Raw genomic sequence first — 27,920 nt, 5'->3', positions numbered from 1 at the left:
CAAATTTTTATTTATTTTTTTGGCTACGTGATATTGGTTGGCACCCAGGTCACGGTTTGCCTAAATTTGAGTGACCTGTCAAGTGTGTACCCAATGGTGAAAAGTGAAGAACGGGTGCTAAAAGGCACGTGTGGACCGATAGTGAAGTCGATAACAAAATGAAGGCTAGTCTAAAGTAAATTTTCACCGAAAAAAAATTTGTGCGTGAATGAAAGGACAAAAGACAGAAAAATAAGTGGTCTAGAAAATGGATGGTTGGACCGTTTTGGACACACACAAGGTAGCACGCCACAGTTTTAGCATCGACAGAACACACTGGACGAGATTTTTGAAATGAAATAAAACTTTTATTTTGTCCCGGTTAAACTCTCTATATGATGACACCCATCAGGTTGACTGGCCGGTTACTGTAGCGCTTGCAAATGTCACCTTCAATCTGTGATGAATAGATTTCACACAAAAATAAGCAACACTTATTTCAAACATATGAAAGATTTGAATACATAAATACCATTTAGATCATTGTCTGTTGCAATAATTACTAGCGAATGCAATTTCTGTAGAAAGTGGGTGTTAATGCTAAAAGAGCTGCCACTGAACTGAAATGCTTGTCAAATATAAAGAAATGTAGATGTGAGATTTGGGAAATAATTATACTGAATTATAGTACTAATACCGTGAGAGTTTCTAAAATCAGTGCAATTCCATTTTAGATTTTGCCCTGTATTTATGCAGTATTTGTCATGAGAATTGCTCAAATGTCAACATGCTAACTAGGTCTGCTAACATATAGCAGAACAGTAACCTGAGAATGGAAAGCAAATGTGCTGAATGAGCTAACTATTTAATGTTGCAATGGTTGCAATGTGGACGTTTTAGAAGGACACAAAAGTGGCGGTATAATAAAACCTTTTTTTTTTTTTTTTTTTTGGATGGGTGGTGGGGGCGAGAATAACGTGTCATCCCTGTCGGGCGGAATCCTTGCATCTCCAAAATTTCAGGACATCAAAACACAATATTGCTTGTTTTCAAACACCGCATGGTTCAAGTTTGTATTACACCTTATATTGCTATCGTATACCGTTGCACATCAACATTAAGATGACACCATCTCAAAATCATGTTCAATAGCAAATGTTTAAAAATTCGGGGAAAACAATTTGTTAAATTATGATGCTGTCATTAATTAAAATCCACATCAATGTCTGCGCTTACGACAGTGGTTACATCATCTTCCCAACTCTTTCTCAAAAGGTCTTACAGCAACAAGTGATGTAATAAATAAAAAGATGATTTGACTTTGCAGTGCAATAGGCAGAAATTAATCTGCACACAAACGTACCCTCATGGCTGACCAGTTCCTTCTGCACCAAAGCAATCCATTCTTTATAAAATAAGCTTATTTAAATGTATTTAACTTGACTATTTTCACTCATTATTGTCTAAAAAACATCCAGACTTTCAATCTTGAGGTGACATAATGCCATACGGCTCCCGCAGAAGGAGGGAAGAGAGTTTTACAATACTTCTCAGAGAGTTGAGTGTTCAAGAGACTTAATAAATTTGTTCTTAAGCTATTCTCTACACTTTAAATTGGTTAATAATGTGTAAACAAAAAATAACAGCCAACTTGGGGGACAGACCAAGAGTATCAATTTGTGAAAAATATGAAATTGGCAATATTTGGACGTCCAAGATTTTCGCCTGGGTGACGATATGCTTACCATTTTTTTGAGCTCCTGCGTGTGTTCTGCCAGCAGGTCAACTCGAGGCTCCAGTCTGGACTGTTCCTCCAAGGCTTCCTGCCTCTTCTCAACCATGCTGACTGCCTTCAGCTCCAGAATGTCGGCCTGCTTCATTTTCTGGCTCAGCACCTCTGTCACACGCTCCACGTACCTGCACACAAGTGTTTATTGTTTTGTTTTGAGTTTATTTGTCTGGGACCATGAACAGAAAATATGCTTGTTCTTTGTCTGCCAAAATATTTATCTTACCAGGCAGATTTTGTCGAAGAACATTTCACTTGCTTCAAGCATTAGCTTCCTCACAAATCTTAATAAGGTACTATGACTTGTTATAGAGATTTTATTACTGGTTTTGAGTAAATCTTAAATCTTATTTTAAAATAAATACCGCAATTATAAGGGTGAAGGTACGATAAACACACTAGTATGAAGACGTTTGTTTATTTTTTGTGATATAGTCCTCATTCCGTGACATTTTTCCATTGTTTTTTTTTTGTGCAGCGACAGCGTACCGCGGCGAGGCCAGGATCATGAAGAGGTGCTGCATCCGGAGCGACGTGAGTCGGCCCAGCAGGTCCTGCACCTCCGACAGCATGCCGCGGACATGCTCGCTGCTCTGGATGAGGATGATACGCGGCGCCGACTGGAACTGACTCATGGCCACCACGTCGCTCTCTTGGCGCATCTCGGTGAGGCGCTGGCTCAAGAACGCTTCCAGCTGCGCGGGGGGGCAGGAACAGGATGCAGTTATAAGAGAAGTGAGTCCCAACCGCTCTTTGTGGCATTTTAACAAGAGATCAACATCATCATCAATGCTTATTTGATTAAATGTTTTAATCCCATGATAACCTTAAATGTTACCTCCATGAGTTCATCGATGAACTGCCTGCGGGACTGGGCGTTCTCCAGCACGCTTAAGGCATCACTGCCTCTCGCCACGTCTTCGGGACCTACGATGTTGTGCCTCGTCTTTAACACAAACAAATATTCAAGCAAGTCTAGTAGGTACAATTAGAAGCTCACGTACAGTCTGCGCCCGCTTGTACGATCTCAATCTCAACGGGAGCGACGTCGGCGTCCCCCCAGTCGATCGCATCTCCACCGCCGCCGTCCTGTTGGCAGACAACAGGAAGAGATGTTTACTCTTAAGGAATATATGACTTTAGTGCATATACGATGCATCGAGAATGTATTCACAGGACTTGACTTTTTCCACATTTCGCTATGTTACAGCATTATCCCAAAGTGGATCGGACCTCAGAGCTGGGCTCCACACTGATGCCCCAGTCAATCCCGTCCTCCACTGCGATTCCCGAGCCCGGCTCCTGAGTGCTGAAGTCTCCCCAGTCGATCTAGATGACAAAAAAAAAAACACACAACTTCTCTAATTCTCCAATTTTTATTTATTATGAAGAAAAGTAAGAGCCTTAGAAACAGCCGAAACGCCATAAACACATTACTAGGAAAAAAAAACTGTACTTAAATAATTATTCAATCTAAAGGTCCATCCATCCATCCATTTTCTACACCGCTTATCCTCACTAGGGCCCCTAATGCCTTACTTACGTAACACAAAATAAGCACATTAGGGACAATTATTAATGCTTTTTTTTTTTAGCATGACTGCCTCTCTTTTTCTGTGTGTATCTAGTTTCTTAACTATTGTTCATTTGCAAGTATTTTATGACTAAAGCTGTTTATTTTCGGTCACTGCATGTAGCCATACTTCATATGTATTTTGAGTAAATTATAGTAAACAGTAAATATTTGTCTCTCTTACTACTTTTTCATAAATAGTTTTTAAACTACTTACCAATCTATGTGTCAAGATGGAAACTTACCGTGTCGTCGGCCGGCGCTTTTGCAGGTGTCTCCTCCACGTGCGGCCTCTCCGTCACCGTGGGAACCTTCCCGGTCCTCCACTCGTAGAATGTGGGGTTTCCTCTCTTCTGCACGAATGTCAACATAGGAAGAACCGGCTCCGACCTGCCGACAGATACTCGTCAGCTAAACAACGGGATAGGAGCATACAGTGGACAGAATCGGATTGGCACCTGCGGATTCACTTATTCGTGGATTTGTTTCAAATTTGGTTTTACATTTTTTGTTTTTTTTTAAGATATTTTTTTGAGGTGGGGGGGGGGGGCAACAACAACAAAACGCTTATTGGCAGTATATCTATATATACCTGTAGTATAGTAGCAATATACTGTATACAGTTATTTTTCCTCAATGCAGTTATAATGGATGTCAATTATTCACGGATTTTCACTATTCGCTGTCGGGCCTGGTCCCTATCCCCCCACGAATAGCGGAGATCCTTATTTTATTTTTATATACTCACCACTCGCATACAAAGTTGGTGAAAGCGGTGTAAAGTTGGATTTTCTCTTCAAGCCTGGCGGCATCCGTCCCCACTTTGTCAAGAACATCTGGTAGCTCTTTGACCAGAGCCTGCAGCTCACGAGGAACATTGTCTCCCTGGAAGAAGCGCAGCATGGTGACTACAGTGCATCCGTGCATACTTTCTGTGATGTTTTTGCAAGGTGGCGTGCTGTGAAATTTTTGTAATGTAAATTATGTGGTTTGGCTTAATGAAGGCTAGAAAACTCTTGACATAGAACAGTGTATGTTCTTGGACTCATCTTACTACTCCTCCGACGTGACCTCACCTTGATGCCGTACTGCTTGCAGGCGGCGTAGTAGTGGTCCCGCAGGTTGCCGGCCGAGCTGTGGCACTCCATCTCTCGCCGGCTCATCTCCTGCTGCAGCTGCTTGGCTTTGGCCAGCTGCTTCCTCAGAGCCGGACCCTCGTAGCTGACGTTGCGACTCAGCAGGCTGGCCACCTCGGCTGTAACATACCCCCCGAAAAAAAACAAACACTGGCTACTGTGCTGCTCCTTTTCCCATGTTCTCAAGCGATCTTTAATTGATTTTGCGCTCACCCAAATAGACGTTATCTCCTTGGTACAGGTACACAATCTCTTGCCAGTCCTGCAAGCACACAAACACACAATCACAAAACTTTTGAAGTGACTTGACAATGAACAAGAAGGCCGCAGCAGCAATTTAGATTGGATTGGATCTTCTCACCTTCACCCTCTGTGAGGAATATTTGCCAAAGATGTTCTTGGACGACTCTTCAGTCCCCTTCAGGATTTCCACGATTCTCAAGCAGTGGAAGTAGTGAATGTCTACATGGAACAGGGTCAAATAATCTGTTATAAATGTGTAGTTGTATTATACGTAGTTGTTGCATTCAAATTATATAATCTGTGTAACATGAATTCCAGTGTGTACCGCTGCACCACTAAATAATGTGACACTGCCCTCCAGTGGTGGAAACAACAACATACAAATACAGAGATGCCTTGACGCAGGTCGGACTGCAGCAATCTATTATTTTTAGAATCAATATGCTACCGATTATCCCATTGATTCAAAATTAATTTTGCATTACTCAACAACAAAATATGGATGTGAGGTACGGGTATTATTTTTGTCCACTTGGGGTCGTCATCTTCAAGTTCTACAGTGTAGTATCTGTGATTAAGTGTGTGTAGATTTAAAAGGTGGGGCTTGGCTTGGTGAATGATAACAGATGGATACCTACAGGAGCCTGAGAGGAGCTGCTTGATCTCATTGTTCTCCGGCATGTCCTGCATGGCGCTGTTGATTTTCTCTCGGATCCCTTTGACAGCATTCTGCCATTTGAGATTGCAGTGACGACGATCTATCAGCCAGTCTGCGCACACACACACACACACACACATGCACGCAGGCAGGCGCAGACACACACACACACACACGTGAGAACATGTTGACTCCATGTCAGGCGAACCATTGTGCCGCAGTGTGTTTCGATTTAAGTAGTTCATTTTTTTTAACTAAAGATTTTGCACAATTTTACATAGTTTTAAGACTAAATGAAAAAGCTTTATATATTTGTATTCTTTTTGTCATCTGTTTAGTAATATTATTTAAGTATACCCTTGACATTTTATTGTTTATTTTATCTAATACTCTGTTTTTTTTTTTGTTTTTTTTATTTAGTTTTTTTGTACAAGTTATTTTTGCATTTTGCTGTTGTAGTTTTGCGGCACGGTGAACGACTGGTTAGAGTGTCTGCCTCACAGTTCTGAGGACTGGGGTTCAAATCCCGGCCCCGCCTGTGTGGAGTTTGCATGTTCTTCCCGTGCCTGCGTGGGTTTTCTCCGGGTACTCCGGTTTCCTCCCACATCCCAAAAACATGCAGGATATTGAAGACTCTAAATTGTCCGTAGGTGTGAATGTGAGTGTGAATGGTTGTTTGTTTGTATGTATGTGCCCTGCGATTGGCTGGCGACCAGTTCAGGGGTGTACCCCGCCTCTCGCCCGAAGTTAGCTGGGATAGGCTCCAGCACGCCCGCGACTCTAGTGAGGAGAAGCGGAATGGAAGATGAATGAATGTTGTAGTTCTTTTTTAAAACCAACTGTGTACTGGTATGTTTTTGTTACTTTTAGTAAGTTCGATCAATGATTCCAATCATTGTCAACCACATCAGTGTTGTGAGAGAATATCAGGCGTGAGAATGGGAAATGATCCAACTCCAGTAAATTTATTTCCTACAAATTATGCATCTTAGTTATGTCTATGTCAGCAACATATAGTGACAGGCAGAGCAATGAAATGCTCTTCTATTAGATGTCGGAAGACACAATTAACCTGTGTATCCATTATTAGTTAATTTAAGTACACAGCAATACATTTTTTGTTTGGTGGTGTACAATGATTTTTTTTCCCAATATGTGCCTTGGCTCCATAAAGTTTGGATATACTGCGTTATGACATTAAACGCATCCCACTGTGGAGGGACTTCCAATATTCCAAGTGGCATTTTCTCAGTCTTTTTCCTTTTTTCTATGATCCTTAAACGCACCACCACACTGGAGCCAAGTCTTATAACAGGTCAACTAAAAGAAGCCCCGTAAAAGGCTTGCATGAGATGAACAAAATATTGTTTTCGGCCTTACCTAACAGTTTGCTCGTCTGAATGTCGATGGGGACGTTCTGAATGTTCTGCTGAGGTGAGAAAATACTCGTTTAGAAATGGATAACGTTATACAGTAAAGCATTGACGCAGACACAGCTGCACAGTTGCCTCTTACTGAGCTTTAAAACGGTGAGCCAACTCTAATCGAGCTCGTTGGTTTCTTCCTCCTACCTCCATGATGACTTGTTTTTCTGTGAAATCCTGCAGTACGGCTTTTTATTCCATGTTTATTTGAGGACTTTCTCTGGAGAAGAAATCATCATCGTTATCCGGGTTTGACACGTTACGAGAGCGAGGACCAATAGGACGAGGTGATCTTACGTTGATAAAAGACCTGGCTAATAGGAGCTCATTTTGCTGATAACGCGCTCTGATTGGTGAATGGCCGAGCATTTATTTCCGTGCAGCGCTATGGTTTGTCAATAGAGAGCGACAAATCTTCATCAAGATTTGTTTTGTCTTTTCAACCACTACTCGATCTTTGACGCATTTATTAGCGATGTATTTATGGTTATAAAACACTTTAGAAGCCAAACATCCGTAATTATACAGGACGTCATTAGAGGTAAGTATAACACCTTTTGTTATTGCATCAATCATCAAGATCAATTAAGTTTCTCATGAGTCAATGGTCGGCAAAAGAGCGTCTTTTCGTGGAGGCTATATAACATATCTTAAAAGAAAGCGATGACACTTTATTTTCCGCATATAAATGGGCTAGCAGGTATTTTCCTATTGTCTGACTACATCCACACTCAACATACACGCCATATAATCATAAAGTTTATGATAATTTGTACAGCCTCTTTCCAGCTGGTGTGTTTATTGCTGTTGGTTATGATCCCTAAGTTGCTTTATTTCATTTTTGTTAATATATAGTAGGCCAACATGTAGGTATATACTTTTTTAAATTCAGTCATTTCTGGAAAAAAGGAAGGAAAAAGTTCGGGAAAGGAAACCCTAATCTTGTCTGGAAACCCTACCTTGAAACACAAACCCTGGCTTGAAATGTATAATATACAGTATGCATTTTTAAATATTGAATATTTGACAGTGTTTCTTGGTTTTTCTTTTTCTTGGCTTCTTTGTGATTTATATCGGAATGATTACTTCATCTGGGTACTTGTTTTTGCAGAAATTGTGTTTTCCCTTAGATTTGGGCAAATTGGACTTGGATCATATTGCATATTCCTATTGGATCATATGGCTTGCTCTTTTATCTACAACTGAGGTACTGTCATTATCTTCAGTTTCATAGGTTGGATCCTTGTCATCATTTCGGTGGCCTGAAAGGAAAGAACCAAATTGATTAAAAACATACATTGAGTGCAATAACGGTCTAGTCCAAACATCCAACAAATTGATCAATATTTCATGAATGAAGATAAATAACAATCACTCATACAAACATGCAGATGCACTGACACCTTTGTATAAGCACTATTTGCTTTCTGAGGTTTCTATCAATCTCTGTAACTTACTGTCTGGGCTGTTTTTGCTGGAATTTTATAGATTTTCATTTGGGAGGGAAAAAAAAAAAAAAAAAAAAAAGGCCATCATGGAAACAGGAGTTGGCACAGTGTTGCATTGATGAATCAGGAAAAGTGCAATAGTGGACCTATATGTCAAAATATTTTATCGATAAATGTTCGCAGTTAACTTAAAAAAATACAAAACTGGAGTTACCCCACTCTAGTTCTCAGTGGCTCAATTCACACATCACCTCACAGCCATTTCAATGTCAGGCAAAGTTGCCAAGCAAGAGTACAACGACTTTACACAAGTTATGCAAAACATGGTTGACTGACACTCGGCATTCACATGCACATGCACTTGTGTGTGTGTGTGTGTGTGTGTGTCTGCAATCCCAATTGTGAAACAGGAGTAAGACAAGTCAAACACAAAGATGATTTCATTCCGAGTCCAAATTCCACAGTAGGGCCCGAGTGGCGTTTGAGGCAGATAAAGGAAAATGTATGTGCAGTTTTGTAAAGCTGCTCGGCTCTCAGGAATCTCTACGACGTGGACTGAAGGAAGGTCCCACTGAGTCACTGTCACACACGCCTGCACCCAGCTGGGCGGGATCAAAGTGTGTGTGTGTGTGTGTGTGTATGTCTGTGTGTGTGCGCGTGTGTCAGTCAGGTGGCTGCAAGGGTGAAAAGGTGAGACTGCGGTAGAAGTCAGACAAGCGAGATGCTGCTCACCTGACAAGAAGACCACCAAAAGGGGCGACGGGAAGTTCAAAGCATGGCGACACTGACTCCCGTCTGACCACCTTCTTCTTCTTCATCCGCTTCCTCAGCCAGCAAGGTAATCTATCTATCTATCTATCTATCTATCTATCTATCTATCTATCTATCTATCTATCTATCTATCTATCTATCTATCTATCTATCTATCTATCTATCTATCTATCTATCTATCTATCTATCTATCTATCTATCTATCTATCTATCTATCTATCTATCTATCTATCTATCTATCTATCTATCTATCTATCTATCTATCTATCTATCTATCTATCTATCTATCTATCTATCTATCTATCTATCTATCTATCTCTCTCGTTAATCAAGTCTGACGTTGCCTCCAGGGAGAGTCTGAAATCATAATTTTCCTCGCACAACTGAGTGATTGAACCAAATGTCTTCAAATGTTTAGTCTGTCTGTCTGTCTACAGTATCTCTGTATCCACTGTATGATTGTTGTCATTGTAACGACGGTAACCCACTCAATTAAAAACAAGTCAAGGTCCCAATCACAAAGCAAAAGAAAGTGTGACAGTGCGATGGATCGGTGGAGGCGAGCGGCTGGTGCCTCGCCATCAGCTGCTGAGTGATTTGGAAAAAATATTTTTCAAAGAGGTGCGCGGTGTTCTTTTTTGGGGTTGTCCCACTGCTGTGATGTGTTGAGGCATGACGGCACACACACGGTAACTTATTAAAAGTCAACTGCGGGTTGGGCCCCTCGTGAGTCAACACGCGCCCTGGTCTCAAAGGTCCGACACGCCAGGAGGAAATATGCACATTGTATAAGTTATTCTCTGTTAGTTAATCAGCATCCCAAAAAAAATAGTTTGATTTTGAGGGCATCTGTTTCTGCCAAAAGTATTGATTATAGTCTCACTTAGCGGTAGTTCGAATCACTGCACTTGTACAGTTCAGTTGTATTAAACATTTAAGTTCAATACGTTTGCATTTAGTAAAAAAAAAAAAAAAAAGCTGCAACAGCAATGTGCACAACAAATGTCTCATGCAAAAACAACAATAAAGTGCAACAATAAATATAATCCCTTAGATGTCACTCCAAATGTCCCAAAACAGAGTATGAAATAAAATAAACAAGAAAATGTCAATCAAATACTTAAATAATGATGTAAGTGAGCAGAGGGACCTGAAACAAGGTGGCATAGTGAAATGGTTTAAAAACAAATATGAAGTGAAATAAAAACTATACGAAAATGTGCAAAACGTTTAGGAAAAATAAACAATAAACTACATAATTCCAAAGTTAACTTTGTGATGTTATTCTTTTTGACCCCAGGCTCTGTTGACTGTTATTCGCTTAGTTGGCTCACGCCTCCGAGCAGTGAAACCCATGTGCCTTATTGAGCATGGCGCGTGAGCCCTCCTTAGTAGCATAAAAAGAAATAAAACATTTACGACTTTAGGAGTCAACACAGCAGATCAAACGCGACGTGGGACCTTTGTGCCGACAGGTGTGCTCGTCGCTGATAAGACCGCTGCAGATGTGCGCCATTTGCATAGCTGCTCATATGAAGCCGAGAACATACACGCACACTCTTTCACCATAGAACACACATGGTACGGCACAATCGTATGATAACAACCTACTAATCCATCGGTGACAAAGAGTACAGGAGAATACAGTGGAGTAATGCAGGGAAGCTAGAGAGTAGAGTAGTGTAATGCAGTGCAGAGTATAGTATAAAAGAGTAGAGTAGACAAGTGCGGAGTAAAGGTGAGTAGAGTGGCCTAATGCAGGACAAGGTAGAGTAGAGTACAGTAGAGTTGAGTCGTGTAAAGGAGAGTAAAGTGCGGCAAAGGGTAGAGGAAAATAGAGTGGAATAATGCAGGGAAAGACAGTTCATAGAGTAATGTAGGGCAATGAATAGTGTAAAGTAATGTACAGCAAAGTAGTGCAAACATTTGATTATATTAGAGTATGGAAGAGTAAAGTGCAGTAATGCAGGACAAAGTAGTGCATAGAGTTGAGTAGAAAGAGTAAAGGAGAGTGAAGCTAAGTAATGTAGGATGAGGTCGTGCCGAGAGTTGAGTATGGTATAGTCAAGTAGAGTAGCCTAAGGCGAGGTCAAGCAAATCAATAGTAGAGTGGAATATAATTGTTACAAGTGTTGTGTACTGTTGTTGTTACTTTATTCAGAGAGTGTTTGTCTGACATCATATCAGCTCTCACGGACACAAGATAGTCGTTCATGTAATTATTTATTCATTCATCAGCTGAGGGCCAAGTGTCAGGTGGCCCCACACGCACGCGCGCACATAGTGACCGCTACCCTAAACACATGTTGTGCCCCTCCCCAGGTCCCGCATCCTTCCCGCCACCATCATGTCTGACCCCAGCTGGTGGAAGCTGACGTTCTCCCGCAAGACCAAGTCCGAGCCCAAGGTCCTGTACGAAATCCCGCCGGAGTACGGCAGCAACACCAAAGAACCGTCGGGGGGCGGCGGGCCCGCTCCGGAGGCGGCCGAGTTCAGCGCCAGGCTGGAGAAGATCGTGGACAAGTCGGCCACGAAGGGGCGCCACGTCAAGGTGTCCCACTCCGGTCGCTTCAAGGAGAAGAAGAAGGTCCGAGCCACGCTGGCAGAGAACCCCGACCTGTTTGGCGAGCAGAACCACAAGAAGAAGAGTGACAAGTAGCACATATGACAATGTGGACCCGACGGAAGGAGAACGGGTGAAAATCCCCGGACCAACACGTGCTGGTCCGACATCCAGGACCCCTAACAGAACCTTCATGTCTGTTTGTATATTTTAATAGTCTGTTTGTATATTTTAATATTCTAACGGGGGTGTTTTATTATAATGAACTTGTGCTACACAATCAGTACACAAGTGGAGTAACCAAAGCGGAGAAACATCTACAATTGTTGTACATATCAAACAAGACTGTGTAGTGGTATCTTTCTTTTTGATAAATCCAACCAAGACGTCATGTAAAACACCCTCTTTTGTGCTTATTTACACATTTTCTAATGCGAGTCGCAAAACATGAATGTCAGGTTCCATGAAGATTGTGCACATAGTAGGCGTGAATGTGAGTGTGAATGCTTGTTTTTCTAGATGTGTCCTCCCATTGACTGGCAACCAGTCCATTTTTTTTGTCTAAAGGTGCCATGCGATTTGAGTGACGACCAGCCAGTTGTATGTTGTTTGAAAATGGATAAAAGTCTCCTAATGCGAGCCTCATCTGTTGCTGCTTCTGTTGCCATGGTGACAGTAAGCAGACACTCGTCACTCGACTCGCTCGTCATGGACCAGCTCATCCTCATCCTCTAAGGTGGAACATTACACTGACACTTGGTGGCTACATACTACACGCAGACACCACTTTTTGCAAAGCATTCATTTATTACAAAAACCATAAAATAAAACAAATTATACGAAGCAAAAAAAAAAAAGACATTTTAACAATACAACTGAGGGAGCTTTTTATTTCAAACCTAACAGAAGAATATAACTGGTTATTCCAGTGTTGTATGCATGATAGCACTTGTACAGTAATATCGTTTTACAGAAAATAACATTGTGCTCCATTTTAATACTGCTGCAAATGTTCAGTGTAATTCAATGTTTTATTAAAAAATCTAAACTGCAGGATAATATATTATTTGGGTTGGACAACTACAATGCATTTTAACAGCTACAAAACAAAAGACAGCATAAAACTTTACAGTAACATTTTTGTCATATATTGCAATGTGGCTTTAAGGTGAGTATAATTTCGTAGGATTTATTATTATTATCAGTTGACTTGTCAATATTTCTCATTCAAGGAAGAAACCGGAGCTGCAGAACCAAATAAAGCTCATCTCATTGAATGAACATTTAGGTTAATTTATGGCACTTTGTGTTGGCATCGACAAAGGTTTATTTTGAGCCACACAGAAAAAAAAAACCCAATAACATTAGGACAGTAAAATAGTAATATAAGAAAAGCTTACAAAATAATAATACTTTTTAGGCTAAAGTTGTAATTTTACAGTAATATATATAATATAATAATGTTACTAGCATAAATTCATGTTACAAGAAAAAAAGTTTGTTTTTTGACAATAGTCATAATACTTTGAGAAAAGCTTACGAGAATATCCAAATTTTATGCAACTTTTACAAGATCACCATAATATTATGAGAATAAATTCACAATATTGTGCAAAAAATGTTGACTAATATAATCATAACTTCATGAAGCCAATGTAATTCTTATGGGAATAATGTCATAATATTAACAGATTTTGTTTTTAATTTTTCAAGATTAGTAATACGAGACCGATTTCTGAGAAAATAGATTTTATTATTTACTTACCTGCATTTATGCTAATATTACAATGCAATTCTCCTAACATTACAACTTATTTTCTGATAATTTTACCTTTTTCTGTGTGGCCCTAATACATCCAAATCCAAATCGAATAGCATTTGTACTAATAATACTCTTGCCTAGGAATATGTGTAATCACTTTAAATACGATTTCATGTATAGAAGCTAAAAAACAAGAACATTTGTACTTCCATTTATACTGCAGCTGTTCCTCTAACAAATGAGGGTTTAAGCTAAAAGCAACACAAGGCACAATGACCATTTCTGAGGCGCTATCAACATAAAAATGAAATAAAATCCCACTTCCCATATTTAAGTAAATAAGCGTCATAAGAGAAATGCCGTCCACATCAAGGTCAAGTCAAGAAAATGTAAAGGTCAAGTTAAGAAAATGTAAACAAGTTGCTTTAAGTGAGCATAAAAAAGTGGTAATCGTAACACGTTCACATTTAAAAACAAGGAAAATCTTGGCAAGACCCAACGAAGCACGCACGTAGCTAAGCAATGAGGGTCATGGTTGATCATATTTGATGCACTACACCAGGTTGGAAGCTAAATTCAGAAGCTAACATTGATAGCTACCATTGGAAGAAAAAACAAAACAAAAGGCCTTTCACAATGCGCGGCAAGACGACAGAACGACCCGCAAGGTGGGCATATGCCGTCGCAGCACCCCGCCTCCACTTGAAAAATGTTTAACTTTATTATTAGAGGTAATGTTGTAAGCTAACATTGGAGGCTAATGTCAATGCTAACGCTGAAGCAAACTTTGAAAGCTAAGATTGGAAGCTCACGTTTTCCTTCCTTAACGCTAACATCAGATGCAACGTTATTATTTTCCAGGACTTCTTATTTCAAATTCAATTGATAGTGAAAATTCTATATAAGAATAAGGGAACGCAGGGGCAATTGTATAATATGATGATGTGATTATACATTTATATGATTTTCATAAAACGTCCATCTGAGGGAAACCACAACTACCATGTGGCTCGCAACAAAAAATTAATTTGACATTTTAAACTAATAATATGAGCAATAATTTCTTTTTCTACTATTCGCAAGTTTTTGTGGCGTTTCTCCGTTTCTAACCCCCCCGCCAATAAGAAGGTTTATTGTACGGCACTAAGTAAGAATTAAAAAAAGGAAAGCCCGTTCAATGCAGAGAAATTTCCGCTGCAATTTTTAAAAGAAAAACAACAACAATCATTTTAAAGGCTTTTTCTCACACAAAAAAGAACAATGACCATTTGTCTCAAGTATTACCATTGAAATTAACCCCCTCCCTCCCCCCACCCACTCCCTTTAGAACCTCTTTCCTCTTCATAGTAGTAACCAGTACTCTTCACAAACAATGACCTTTATAAAAATATTCTCTATACAGCTCATTTTCATCAGTGATCCCACACAAACACTCACGGTCACATAAAGACAACTCAAAGGAATCTTGGATTATTCCTGGACTATAGATCTGAGAGTCCCTCCCCGTGCTCACTCAGCTCCATGGTGGCGTAATCCAGAGGATGCCTGAGAGCAGAAACAGATTTAAATAAAAATAACAAAAATTAAAAAAACAACATACACGTATGAACAATTTTCTATAAAGTGCTGGCTTGTCTCCTAAACCAGTGGTTCTCAAACTGGTGTGCCTGAACCTACTGTACGGTGATTTGCAAGTTATAACTTGGGGGTCCACAAAATAATTAGCAAAAATTACTATGTTGTATCATTTAAAAAAAAAAAAAAAGAGTGCATAACTGCATATTATTAGTCATTTTTAACTTACTGTCACAATACCAATAAAAAAATACCAATGTGCTTGCTAAAAATAGTTTTTCTTTCATGATATGTTTAATTTCATGAAGGGAAATCATTTCTAATGTGAATAAAATAAATTAAATATGAATCCTTACCTCCTTTTATAGAAATACGTGAGGAGAGCTACTCCAACTGCGAGTAGCAGGAGCACAGCGACTACCAGACCAATTTGTAAACCCAGGCTGGACCCTAGGACAGAATCAAATGAAACAAGACAAAAACATTTTACATACTGTATATACCACTGTATATATTAAGTCTACAGACCCTTATAAACATGCATTTTTTGTGATATAAAATTGAGACAAAGATGAATCATTTTAAAAGTTTTCCACCATTAATGTGACCAATAACCTTCCATCCATCCTCCATCCATTACCTGAGCCGCTTATCCTCACTCGGGTCGCGGGCGTGCTGGAGCCTATCCCAGCTATCATCGGGCAGGAGGCGGGGTACACCCTGAACTGGTTGCCAGCCAATCGCAGGGCACATATAAACAGATAACCATTCGCGCTCACATTCACACCTAGAGGCAATTTAGAGACTTCAATTAACCTCGCATGCATGTTTTTGGGATGTGGGAGGAAACCGGAGTGCCCGGAGGAAACCCACGCAGGCATGGGATAACATGTAAACTCCACACAGGCGGGGCCGGGGATTGAACCCAGAATCCTCAGAACTGGGAGGCAGACGCTCTAACCAGTCGTCCACCATGCCACCTGACCTATAACCTGCACAATGTAATTGAAAAAAAATAAAAATCTAAGAAGTAAAAATAAACAACTGAGATGATAAGGTTGAACAAGTGCGCACACCCTCTTATAACTGGGGTTTGTGGCTGTGTTCATAATTGTAATATGTGACAACAAAAATGTCAGGAAAAGCCAATTAGAACGGAATATATAAAGTCTACACACCCCTTAAAAAGTGTCCTACATGCAACTTAAAAGGTTGTCAGGCTCCAGTAATAAGGTTATCTTAAATTAAACCTAACTGAACTGTAGAAATACAGTCTTTCATTCTTGGCACTTTTCCAGTTCCAAACACACAATTTGATTAAGAACCAAATAAATCAGACCAGTGTTGTGTCAACAATCCTATTCTGCAGGTGTACCTAATGAAGCGTCCGGAAAGGTTTTACTGACCTGTGCTGGTGCGGCGATCAGTGGTGGGTGTGGAGCAAACATCTGACTGGCGGAGGTTCACGGTGGATGTCTGGATGATGAGGTCCCTCTGGCGGTCCGAGAAGGCCCGGATATTTCCCCACACTCGCAACCAGCCGGACACGCACGAGAAGTTGGCCCCTTGAGCAGGAACAAAGCCAAGTTAACTGCAATGCAGTGAAGCAAAAATGATACTCCACATACAGTGGTACTCAGTGGTGGTTTTTGATATGGGTAACGTGGGCGTAAATCTTTGCGAGCCCAGACCAGTCAAGTTAAGCAAAAGATACAGGTATTTCTCAAGTCATACAATCTTCCCCCAAAAAGCTAAAATAAATAAATTCCTTTGACAGTAGATATTACCTTGGAGAGATAACGTGGATATTCCACAAAGACACTGCTGCTCCAGATAGTGGGCCACTTGTGCCACCCTCCTCGTCAGAATGAGACCACTGCAGTCTGCAAACAACCACAGAGATCGCATATTATTATTTACAATCAATATTATGCATATAAACATAAGTACAATACAGTGTGAGAATATCATTATCCATATACATCTCAATTTGCACTCATTGTTTAAACGTGACTGTAGAATGTGTGCTTTCATCATTTTCTTTCTTTCTTTTCAGGTGCATTCACCTCCCGATTTCTCCGGCCAGCCGCTGGACGGTGGTCCGAGGCAAATGTCGATGTGACTGGAGAAGGCCAAGCTGGGGCAGATGTTGGCGCTGCGAGGCGTCGTTGAAGATGTGGTCCAGGAAGAAGGGTTTCTCGCCTCGCAGCACGCACAGCGGCTGAGAGAGACCGCGCCGTTTTCAACTGACCTGTACATACACAGACAAAAAAATCATGAAAAAAAGAAACAAATACAAACAAACAAACAAAAATAGTATTTTAGTATTTTAGTATTAGTGCGATCGGGTATTAGTGAAATAGATGGAGTTCCAGATATAACAACAGTTTGTTTCATCATTGTGCCCTAATATGAGGTCGCATTGAGAAAATAATTAACACATCCTGAAAATACTCATCAAACCCATAAATATGAGGCATGAGTCAATGTGGTTTGCTGACACTTCATTTTTTACCTTGTTACTATAAAAGTAAAGTACTTGTACACCTGTAAAATGACCATAATTTAAAAAAAAAAAAAAAAGATTTTCAAACATTTAATATTGTGATGTCAAATAATTAAAAAAATGCTTTCAATACTTTAATTGGAGCCTTATTTGTGTCATCCCATGAGGCCATAGTAACAAATTAATTATAAAACTGGAAAAGACTGACCAAGCCCATTTATAGAAGGTATGAGTATCCATCCATCCATTTTCTGAGCCGCTTCTCCTCACTAGGGTCGCGGGCGTGCTGAAGCCTATCCCAGCTGTCATCGGGCAGGAGGCGGGGTACACCCTGAACTGGTTGCCAGCCAATCGCAGGGCACATTGAAACAAACAACCATTCGCACTCACAGTCATGCCTACGGGCAATTTAGAGTCTCCAATTAATGCATGTTTTTGGGATGTGGGAGGAAACCGGAGTGCCCGGAGAAAACCCACGCAGGCACGGGGAGAACATGCAAACTCCACACAGGCGGGGCTGGGGATTGAACCCGGGTCCTCAGAACTGTGAGGCTGACGCTCTAACCAGTCGGCCAACGTGCCGCCAGGTATGAGTATATATGACAAATTTAAATTTGTTACTTGTGAACTTTGGGGCTCCCTGTGAAGAAGGAAAGAGAAAAACCTCTTTTGCCAAAGAACTTTGAAGGTGACAATCTAATGTTCGATGAGCGATTGGATAAGAATATATATTTTTAAATGCACAATATTACATATTTTCATCATTTTCATATATTTTCATCACGGTCAACACGTGAAAGACAAACACTAAAGTCAAACATACTGGGGGAGCGGGCGGGTTGCTTGTTCAGGGGTTGGGTAGATTTAGTGAATGGAAAACTACTGCCATGTTTGCAAAGCGAACAAGACAAAAACCTATCCTGACGAGGGTGGGATTCAAATCCACGCACGCACAGCACAACGGATTAGCAATCCATCGCCTTAACCTCTCGGCCACATGAGCTATATTTAAACACCGGCACAGCTTGTGCAAGCGGCCAAAATTGGTCAAGAAAGTAGAAGTATTAAAAAAGACGTTTAATGAAGTCGAGCTTCATGTTTTTATTTTTTTAGAGTTGAAACCTTATAATACCCTCCCACACACTTTGAACAATTAAACGTATCAATAGATACTTAAAACATTTGAAATGTATTTAAACACAGAAACACAAATTGCAAGCATAAAATGTATTGAAAATATTACACGTATCGCAGTGTCTGTGTATATTACCGTAGATACGGTATGTGCCTTTCAGAGGCGGGGCCTGATGGAGTGAAGTGTGATGTCAGCGAGTCTGGGGGTGAGCTGTGGTCGACAGCAGCTGTGCGTGAGTGTTCTCATTGTGTTTATGTGTTCTTGGGGCGTTCATTAAACAGATAAAAAGTGCATTGGCGACTGTGTCTCTCTTTTCACACATGCGAGGGCATTACAGTAACTATATTATAAAAACCCATAAAAAAACAATCACTATAAACTGCAGATTTTAGCAAATTTAGCGGGGATGTTAGCAGGCGTATGCTTCCACGCTTACCTGAGAGCCGGAATGACCCGGCTCCCTCGAGTGAACGTCGAAGTGAGCAGCAGTTGGACGTCACTGAACATCAACTCGTCCCGCCGACTGGAGTTGGTCAGGGCGGTAGCAGCTCTGCACACGCTGAACAGGTCGTAGCACAGGAGGACAGATCCTCGTGCCGGCACATCACTGCCTTCGGGGAAAGTCTGATCTATGCAGAAAAGAGACATACAAGCATGGAGAGAAAGAGTACAAAGTAGTATAGAAGGAAAAAAAACAATAAATAGGTAAAACATGAATTACTAAGTTATGGCCAAGAAATAGGAAAAATGTGTGCACCAAATATTAATTTGTCACAAGGTTGTGGTTATAAATCAGTATTTCGTGTCCACAAATTGGTATATTGCGGCCACAAATATTTTTTTCCTCCCATGTCATGTGTCACTAACTGTACAGGAATGATATGAAAAATATTTTGTATTTTGTGGGCACCTTATACCTACTTCGTGGCCATAAATTAGCATTTTGTAGGCCAAAATGTAGCATTTTGTACAAATGTTATTTCTATATTGTGGCCGCGATTAAAATGTTTCTCCTATGTCATGTCTGAGAGTTTTTGAGAATTTTTTTGTGAGAAATTTTCTGCTCCGTCTGGCTGTGCTCACCCGCTCCGGTGACATTCCCGACCATGTAATACCCGTCCTGGTCGATAGATCCGGTCAGAGGAAGAGCAACGAGCCTGCCGCTGTGTTCCTGGTCAAACACGACCAGCACCAGGCCATGCAGCTCGGTCAGCGGGGGTCCGTGCAACTCCACGAAGGAACTCTGCCGGCTGTGATTGGTCCAGTAGCCACTCGCCACCTCGTTGATGACCACGCCTTCGGGAGCCGGAGGAGGCCGGGGGCAGCTGTTCTCCCTCAGCGGAGTTGGCGGAGCTACCTGTACGGGCGGATAAATAGAAATAAAACATTTTTAGAAATGCATTTAACCACAATTGCATAGTATAAAACAGCTCAGTCTCCAATATTATGCCAACAGAATGCACACAAATAACGGGTGAGATGGAAACTAGAAATGCATAGTCAGCGACGACCACAATCTATCCCAATGGACGTACTCAAATTATACACAATGCTGTGGTACCTTGACTTACAAAAGCAAAAACCCGTAATTTCAAAAACTCGTAAGATTGGTTCAATTTGAATTTTCGCAGTGTACTAACTGAAAATGCAGACAGGTCATAGGGGTACAGGCCCCTGCAGCGGCTGAGCGCCTCATCGCCGAGAAGAACCTCTGGATCCTCCAGCAGGGGAAGCTGTCCCGGCGTCAGCGCCTTACTCAACTCCTGCGCCTCCTGATCCGATCCCATCTTGCGGTACACCACAGCATCCAGGAGCCCTTTGGTGGGGATCCCCCTTTGCTGCGCCGACGGCGGGCCGAAAGGGCTGCGGTACAGCGCCACGGCGTCCGGTCCGTTCTGGATGGTGTTGGGAGGCAGGCGGAGAGAAGGCGCCGGCACCAGTCTGTCGCTGCCGAGCAGGAAGTAGCCCTTGGCGGTGGTGAAGTGTCCGCTGAGGCTAATCTCTCTGTAGGGTTTGTTGTTGTGCGCGCTAAAAAGCAGAATCCAGATGCCCTGCAGGGAGACGCGGTGTCCGGATGGGTGCCACAGCTCCACGTACTCGCCGTCCTCAGCCGCGCCGGGGGTGTCGGTGTTCAGCTCGTTGATCAGGAAGTCACCGGTCCCCCAAGGTGGAAGGTGCGGGGACGTATCCGCACCTCCTCCTGGAACCACTTCAACAGGAGAGGGCATTTATTAGGGCTGTTAGGGACAAATGGCACACAATGTTCCTGCTTCTCCCTAATTTTAGACTGGAGTATATTTACAATATAAATGCACGAAGAGAGTCTTCTATACTCATTAAGCTCCAGTAATCCTAGTCGTTTTGTTGCAGCTGATAAAGAATATATGCCTGTGAGCATTTTTGTCTTTCTACATATTTTCCTGCACTGTTTGTGTTTGAATATCCATTTCTTAACAGGTTACAACGATTGGAACATCGATGCTAGTTTTGTTGGCATTGTGTGTTTGCATTAAGATAGCTGATTTTTGTCAGGAAAAGAAAAGTGATTTGGTCAAATACACAGACTGTAGTATAAGAAAGCAATCATCATCATCATCATCATCATCATAAGAAAAGCTGATAGCATGAATAGCATGGTACTTGGATTTTTAAAAGAGTACATATGAATACTAGCAGATGACTAAAACTCACCCATACTGTGAGGGCAGATTTTTGGCCAGGGGCACTGGTTGGGCTGCCCCGGGGTTTGCGGGGCCTCCCAGAAGACGCCAGGATCTCTGGTCCATGTGGCCACACCACAACGGCTGAGGTAGAAGCCTCCCTCTTTTAAACTGACAAAGGAAAAGCAAAATGATTTTTATTATTCCACATCTGGATACAAAAAGTGTACACACCCCTGTTCAAATGCCAGGGTTGTGTGATGTTGTGTGATGAATCATTTTAAAACCTTTTCCACCATTAACGTGACCTATAATCTGTACAACTGAATTGGAAAAATGCCTTTGATTACCACAAATAAAGCTCTACTGTTCTAGTAGACGTTTACTGATATTTTTATTTGATTTTTAACAGAAACCGGAAGGTTTTGTGCTGATATTGACTGCTTTTGGAACCGTTCATAATGCCATCATGGGTACCCTCTGTGGTGGAATCACAACAAAAAACACAAAGAAAAACACACATGGAGTTCATCCTTTACATGCTAAAATGAGTTGAAACGAAATAAGAAGCTGATATTGAGTATGCCATAAAAGGATAGTTGCATTTGGGTTGGGTAATACATCTTAAGTCAGCATGATTAAGTGCATATTTTAGATGCAAATACAGGAAGGGAATGCATCTGCAAAGAGGAACAGCAATACAAACATTCAAATTGTGTAGCAATAGTAAAAAGTACCGTTTTGAAAACCAACTCTTTTTTGTCATTTCTTTTTAACACTGACCCTAAATGCACTAACACACATTTACTGTACCTTAAGAGCAGGAGTGTGCAAAAAAATAACAACAACCCAAAAACCCCTTTTGTGCTCAAGGGCCACATTGGATTTTTAAAATGAATAGACAGACCAAGTACAAAAAAGTTCATCACCTTAGGGAGACCTTGAAAAGAACGAGGTTTGCCTACTGAGTAAGTCATTTATTCCTTGCCTGTTGCTGAGCTGATAGGGCTGCCTGCCCGGGATGAGGGTCTCCGTGAGGTTGGCACTCGGCTTGTCTCCCGGGCCGGCGAACACGAACGAGTCCAGAGGCTGGATCTGACTTAGCGGGCTGTCCACAGGAAAGTCTGAAGTTGTACCGCTGTATATGGCGACTGCCCCGGACTCATCTCCTGAAAATAAGCCATCGTCACCACTATCTTGTCGCAGATATAGATATCATAAGTACTACACAAAAATGCAACATATAAAGGTCCAAATCATAATGTCGAATATGTCCTTGGCTCAGTGAGGGTTAGGTGACACTCCTCAAGTACACTTACCTTTCATATACCGCTTGTCTACAGTCATGGCGATGAGTCCGTTCCTGGAGATGTTCGCATCCACGTTCAAACTGACGCTGACTCTGTCCGTTCTCCCGCTCAACACCACCAACACAAGCGGACCGGCCTCGGACGCCGACGTCAGCTCCACGAAGCCGTCCACCTGACCTCCTCCCAGCTTCAGCTCGGTGATGACTGGCAGGCTTGGCGGGGCAGCGGGTGGCGTGCAGTTGTTTCTCTGGGCCGGGGAGGGTGAGGACACCCTGAAGCCCCAGTGAGCTTCAGACAACAAACACCTAGGTAGGTAGATAGATAGATAGATAGATAGATAGATAGATAGATAGATAGATAGATAGATAGATAGATAGATAGATAGATAGATAGATAGATAGATAGATAGATAGATAGATAGATAGATAGATAGATAGATAGATAGATAGATAATGTACCACAGTTTCTTTTCAGACTCATACAAGTACGAGTATTCAGTTAAGTACTCATTGATACAGATAACGAGACCCGATATCACTACGTTTAATACATAACATTTAAAATAACACAATTGTGAATAAAGACCTTTCTTTCTTTCTGACGCATATGACGCTTCGCCCATTCGTCATAACGTCGCAGTCTAGTGCCAACTACTGGCGAGGAGGACTTACTTGATGTCAGATTTTTTTGCCTTAAGTATCGGTGACTGGTATCGGCAGCTTTCGTAAGTACCCAGTACCTTGAATAAAGGTTGGTATTGGATCTCGCCAATCTCCCCCAAGCATTTTATTTAATCACATTCTCTTTTACAGGACCATTTTTTGATATTTATATTTTACAATACAGTGCTGCTTTTTCTTTATTAAGAACTTAACAGAAAATGGTGGAGATTTTTCAGGGGCCGGAACGGATTAATAGCCTTTTAATTCATTTCAACTGAAAATTGATTTGAGTTGAAGCTTGGTCACGGAATTAATTAAACTTTTAAGTCAAGGTACCACTGGATCGAAGTCAAAAATATTAAAAATAGCTTCTGTTCTCTAGTACCTCTCGATGGATTCATCTCCCTCCAGGGTGCTTTCATCCTCGACAAAGGCCGGCTCCCCCGGGGTGAGGGTTTCTGCCAGGAACTCGGCACCGCCTGTCCTGCGCGTCATATAAACAACGGCGTCCACCAATCCCATGGCGGTGACGTTCATCTTCTCAGTGTAGCGGGCCGCGGACGTGTGGTAGAGTGTGACTGCGTCCGGACCGTTCTGGACCGTGTTTGGCGGCAGGAGGATGGCGGGTTTGGGCAGCATGTCCACCGAGCCCACCAGGAAGAAGCCCCTGTCGTCTGTGCTGTGGCCCTTGAGGTCTAGTACTTTATAAGCCACGTTTCCGTTCCCGTTATAGAAGACGAGAGTGTATCCATCTAGCGAGGACCGCTGTCCGCTGGTGTGGTACAACTCCACAAACTCGCTGGTGTCCAGTCTTGGGTTGTCGGCGTTAATTTCGCTGATTATGAGGCAGGACTCGCCTCGAACCAGCGCCACCAGGAGCAGACAGAGCAAAGTGAACATCATCATCATGGAGCAGCGTCTGCAAAACCAAAGAAACCATTTTTTAGAGAATTTTTCATTTCTTTTCTTCAGTCAGAAATTTACATGCAGTAAGATTACTATGCCGTTAAACTATTTGGGAAAACCCAGGTGATGCCGAGACGGGTTCAGTGTCCCGGGGATGAACGTGCTTTGGTCCGAAATGTGCATATCAACCCAAGAACTAAAGCAAAAGACCTTGTTGGCTGAAGCTGGTAAGAGTGTGTCATTGAACTCAATGAAACGAGTACTGAAAAGCCACTCTGCCAAGAAGAAGCCATTGCGCCAAAAGAAACATACAAAAGCCATATTACATTTTGAAAATGCACACAGGGAAAACAGACTTTAATTTTTGGAGACACACACCTGTGATCTGAGGAAACTACAATTGAAATGTTTGGACCCTAACGAGCATTGTTATGTTTGGAGGAAAAAGAGGGAAGCTTGCAAGCCTGAGAACACCATCCCAACTTTGAAATCTGTGGGGTGGCAGCATCATGTTGCGGGGTTGATTTGTTACAGAAGGGACTGGCGCATTTCACAAAATAGATAGCGTCCTGAGGAAAGTTAAAGTTCGGGGACAAATGGGTCTTCCAAATGCACAATGACCCGCAGCATAGTGCCGAACTGGTTACAAAGAGGCTTCAGGACAACAAAGTCAATGCTTTGGAGTTGCCATCGCAATACCCTGATCTCAAGCCTATTGAAAAAAAAAACAGTCCCGCCTGTGTGGAGTTTGCATGTTCTCCCCGTGTCTGTGTGGGTTTTCTCCGGGCACTCCGGTTTCCTCCCACATCCCAAAAAACATGCATGAATTGGAGACTCTAAATTGCCCGTAGGTGTGATCTGTGAGTGCGACTGGTTGTTTGTTTGTATGTGCCCTGCGATTGGCTGGCAACCAGTTCAGGGTATACCCCGCCTCCTGCCCGATGACAGCTGGGATAGGCTTCAGCACGCCTGCGACCCCAGTGAGGAGAAGCGGCTCAGAAAATGGATGGATGAATGTATGACAGACAACACTTTAGAAAATGGATGAAACGATGAGTCCAATTTACTCCGTATGGACATTTGTTGTGCAGATGTCATCATGTAATGCAGTCACGATGGATCGGTACTGGTGGTGCCTTCAATCTAGCCTATAGTTATAGTCCCTATACAGTATGTTGAAATGAAAGAGAACATGTTCCAAAACAACGTTCAAGGAAGAAAGAGATGACGTCAAATGTCCACGAGAGACACTCATCATAACAGTATGAATGAGTCCTCTGTGTGGCTGAGTATGTGCGTGGAATGGTGACACCGGGCATTGCACGGCTCTGGCATGACTCGTCATGTTGCGAAACGGAAAGTTTGCATGAACAACATCTCGAGTAAAATCAGTTCACAGTGGTTCGGGGGGGGGGGGGGTCAACCCAAACGCACCTCCATCAGACGCCCCACGGACTTGCGAATCGTGCATGGGAATGACCAATCATTACACGACACTTATTCCGGTCACGGTTGAGCTGCCGTGCATGCATCTTTGCATCCTAAACCATACACACTCCTAAAAAAAAAACAAAAAAACAAAAAAAAAAAAAAAAAGCAGTTTACTTACCGTTACTCCGTCTGTGCTGTGGAAGTTTTTTGACGCCGAAACGTGGAGGAAAACGACGGCGTTTTTTGGGGTCTTTTTTAAAAGTTTGCTTTCTGCCCCTTCCGCCGCTCCCTTCATTCACAAAGCAACACTTTCTCCCCCCGGAGTGGGCGGGCAGTCAGACTGGCTCAGGGCGGGTGGGGGGGCGATGATGATGAAGATGATGATGATGCTTTGACCCTCCCATCCCCATTCCCTCCGCCTCTCATGCAACGGAATAAAAAAGTCAAAGAAAGATTTACAACAGGGATGGGCAAACTTTTGTGCTTTAAGGCTCACGTGAAATAGTGACCATTTCTCCTGTTTAAAAATACCTTACATATTACACATTTATGTTTTATTGTAGTTATAATTATATATCTTATTATAATTATAGCTATAATTAATTAACCAATTATCTGACTAAATAAATAAAGTGCTTAAATGTACAGCTACCTATATATGTATTTTTTATTATTTTACTACTTTTTTTATTGTTATTTATGGAAGTGTATTGCTGCCACATCAGAAAAAAAAGTTCAGTATCATGGTATAACGTGATAAAGTTCACGTTTTAACATGATAAGTTTAACGTTTTGTTATAAATTTGTGTTTATTATAGGTTTTGTAATAATTCAATAACCAATTATTTAATAAAACAAACAGTTTAAATGTATCACATTTTTTTCATTTTACAAATGTCTTTATTATTTATAATAAATAAATTAATCAATTACTTAATTTAATAAATTAATACAAAAAATAATAAATACATTTTAATTAACCAATTTTAAGAAAAAAAAAAACCCTAGCTCATGTAACGCAAAAAAATATTGCAGGACCTTTGATCATGTAAATGCACAGTAGGAGTAAATCGTAAAAAAAAAGGTTTTTAGAAAAATTATTTATTGTATTTTTTGTTTTAGTATCTCCAATTTAAATATGAGTAATCAACCAATTATTTAATGAAAAATATATTAATATAGTTATGCATTCAAAAGTAAAAAGTTTTATTTTACTAGTATTTTTCATTTGATCATTTACAACAAATCAACCAATTATTGGCCTATATTTCCCCCAGCCATGCCTATCTGTGCAATCTGAGTTTGAATTAGAATATTTTTTGACAATGTTTTTTTTTTTTTTTTCCCACAGAATTTTTATTTTATTTTGGCAATTGTATTTTGTGGCACACTGTCAGAAATGAGTGTACAGTGGGAGTCCAGTCCAACCTAAATTGATTATTAAGGCAAAAATATATATATGTTGTGGCCACGGACTGCATCAAATCTCCTTTAGAAGTCATTATAGTGAGGGTAGCTGAACGGGAAGTGGAAGTACAAACATGTGCATTATGCATTTGTTAGAAGGAAGTTAAGATGTCTTGTTTCATCATTTTGAACTCTGTCCAAGACTTTTGAGTGTTAGTACCGACACATGCCACAGAGTGTCGCTATTGGCATGGCATATGCTCGACCTTGCTTGAGGATCCACAAAGAAGACTTGCTAGTTAACGCAAGAAGAAACAACACAATGTGTTTTGTTTGTTTGTTGTTATTTTTTTGGTAGCCAAATCCATTTTGTATCCTGGTTGGGCTATTTATGTGTAATTAAATGGCATTCGGGCAGCATGGTACCCTAGTGGTTAGCACGTTTGCCTCACGGTTCTGACAATCTGGGTTTGAATCTCAGCTTTGCTTTGGCCTCCCAGTGTGGAATTCGCATACTCGGGTGAGTATTTCCTTCCATATTTTAAAAACCATGCATGTTAGTTTTATTGAGGATTGTGTGAATGATTGTCTATACGTGCCCTGACATTGGCTGGCGACAAGTGAATTGTAGAGAAAGGGGCCCTCTCCTGCATATAATGGCGGTGGGGGGAAGGGCATAATACAAGCCAACTTAATTAACAAGATGATTTAATATAGGCTCATCTATCCACCACAGTCATTAATCACGACATTGAGAATTGGTTTAATACTTGGATGAGCAGGAGAAGCTTGACTGTGCTGCTGAATTGCAGCTGACAGCCTATTCATCATGAAACGGACATAACTGGATTTATAGCTGTACGATTCGTCATATGAACTACAATTTGTCACCTTTCTTGGCCTCTTTAATAATGATTAAAACGTTCTCATTGTACCACAATAAGGACAACCTGGACAAAATTATCATTGTATTTTTGTTTGT

At 41.2% G+C, this 27,920-nt stretch overlaps 4 protein-coding genes across 14 annotated transcripts in view; 2 read left to right on the top strand and 2 right to left on the bottom strand.

Annotated features, from left to right (window-relative positions):
* Nucleotides 1-333: 333 nt before the first annotated feature.
* Nucleotides 334-7,069, bottom strand: cdk5rap3 (CDK5 regulatory subunit associated protein 3). 4 transcript variants are annotated; one of them, XM_061706057.1, is made up of 14 exons: nucleotides 6,894-7,069; nucleotides 6,759-6,807; nucleotides 5,359-5,490; nucleotides 4,839-4,939; nucleotides 4,691-4,739; nucleotides 4,418-4,596; nucleotides 4,090-4,226; nucleotides 3,587-3,731; nucleotides 3,002-3,097; nucleotides 2,773-2,857; nucleotides 2,607-2,695; nucleotides 2,258-2,463; nucleotides 1,725-1,896; nucleotides 334-436 (listed from the first exon to the last, which is right to left on the bottom strand). In XM_061706057.1, the coding sequence occupies exons 3-14, from the start codon at nucleotides 5,408-5,410 to the stop codon at nucleotides 371-373; spliced, it is 1,377 nt and encodes a 458-aa protein (XP_061562041.1). In that variant the 5' UTR covers nucleotides 5,411-5,490; nucleotides 6,759-6,807; nucleotides 6,894-7,069; the 3' UTR covers nucleotides 334-370. The 4 variants fall into 4 exon arrangements, with proteins under 4 accessions (XP_061562041.1, XP_061562042.1, XP_061562039.1 ...); XM_061706058.1 differs by having other exon boundaries at nucleotides 6,759-6,804; XM_061706055.1 differs by having other exon boundaries at nucleotides 6,950-7,069.
* A 146-nt stretch (nucleotides 7,070-7,215) lies between these two features.
* LOC133418130 (proline-rich protein 15-like protein A) lies at nucleotides 7,216-12,569 on the top strand. Of its 4 annotated transcripts, none has more exons than XM_061706536.1 (3): nucleotides 7,216-7,343; nucleotides 8,917-9,088; nucleotides 11,344-12,569. In XM_061706536.1, the coding sequence occupies exon 3, from the start codon at nucleotides 11,369-11,371 to the stop codon at nucleotides 11,678-11,680; it is 312 nt and encodes a 103-aa protein (XP_061562520.1). In that variant the 5' UTR covers nucleotides 7,216-7,343; nucleotides 8,917-9,088; nucleotides 11,344-11,368; the 3' UTR covers nucleotides 11,681-12,569. The 4 variants fall into 4 exon arrangements, with proteins under 4 accessions (XP_061562520.1, XP_061562519.1, XP_061562518.1 ...); XM_061706535.1 differs by having other exon boundaries at nucleotides 7,914-9,088; XM_061706534.1 differs by having other exon boundaries at nucleotides 7,216-8,009; nucleotides 8,921-9,088.
* Nucleotides 12,570-12,601: 32 nt separating this feature from the next.
* Nucleotides 12,602-25,858, bottom strand: si:ch211-183d21.1 (uncharacterized). The gene is made up of 13 exons (XM_061706531.1): nucleotides 25,710-25,858; nucleotides 23,580-24,113; nucleotides 22,542-22,837; nucleotides 22,211-22,391; nucleotides 21,254-21,393; nucleotides 20,203-20,771; nucleotides 19,646-19,919; nucleotides 18,999-19,191; nucleotides 16,988-17,172; nucleotides 16,709-16,804; nucleotides 16,328-16,486; nucleotides 15,278-15,371; nucleotides 12,602-14,891 (listed from the first exon to the last, which is right to left on the bottom strand). Exons 2-13 carry the CDS (start codon nucleotides 24,101-24,103, stop codon nucleotides 14,828-14,830), a joined length of 2,775 nt encoding a protein of 924 aa, XP_061562515.1. The 5' UTR covers nucleotides 24,104-24,113; nucleotides 25,710-25,858; the 3' UTR covers nucleotides 12,602-14,827.
* Nucleotides 25,859-27,236: 1,378 nt separating this feature from the next.
* The window catches only part of LOC133417853 (retinol dehydrogenase 13-like), a 46,599-nt gene continuing 45,915 nt past the window's right edge, over nucleotides 27,237-27,920 (top strand). For all 5 annotated transcript variants that reach the window (XM_061706024.1, XM_061706025.1, XM_061706022.1 and 2 more), the window contains exon 1: nucleotides 27,237-27,458. The gene's annotated coding sequence lies outside the window, so the exon portion shown is untranslated. The remainder of the gene's footprint in view (nucleotides 27,459-27,920) is intronic.

The sequence above is a fragment of the Phycodurus eques genome, chromosome 19 (genome assembly GCF_024500275.1).
Source record: "Phycodurus eques isolate BA_2022a chromosome 19, UOR_Pequ_1.1, whole genome shotgun sequence".
Classification (NCBI taxonomy): Eukaryota; Metazoa; Chordata; class Actinopteri; order Syngnathiformes; family Syngnathidae; genus Phycodurus; species Phycodurus eques.
This window is presented reverse-complemented; position numbering and strand designations above follow the sequence as displayed.

What these genes read in the sequence shown, in the direction of transcription:
- cdk5rap3 (XM_061706055.1), bottom strand. An exon ending in GCAAGCAGTACGGCATCAAG is followed by an intron (nt 4,227 to 4,417) that starts GTGAGGTCACGT and finishes CGCTTCTTCCAG; the next exon opens with GGAGACAATGTTCCTCGTGA. An exon ending in AAGCGCCGGCCGACGACACG is followed by an intron (nt 3,098 to 3,586) that starts GTAAGTTTCCAT and finishes TTTGTCATCTAG; the next exon opens with ATCGACTGGGGAGACTTCAG.
- LOC133418130 (XM_061706536.1), top strand. Translation starts at nt 11,369, where the DNA reads ATGTCTGACCCCAGCTGGTGGAAGCTGACGTTCTCCCGCAAGACCAAG.
- si:ch211-183d21.1 (XM_061706531.1), bottom strand. Translation starts at nt 24,103, where the DNA reads ATGATGATGATGTTCACTTTGCTCTGTCTGCTCCTGGTGGCGCTGGTT. An exon ending in AGACAAGCGGTATATGAAAG is followed by an intron (nt 22,392 to 22,541) that starts GTAAGTGTACTT and finishes GCTTATTTTCAG; the next exon opens with GAGATGAGTCCGGGGCAGTC. An exon ending in CGGGTCATTCCGGCTCTCAG is followed by an intron (nt 17,173 to 18,998) that starts GTAAGCGTGGAA and finishes GTGTATGTACAG; the next exon opens with GTCAGTTGAAAACGGCGCGG.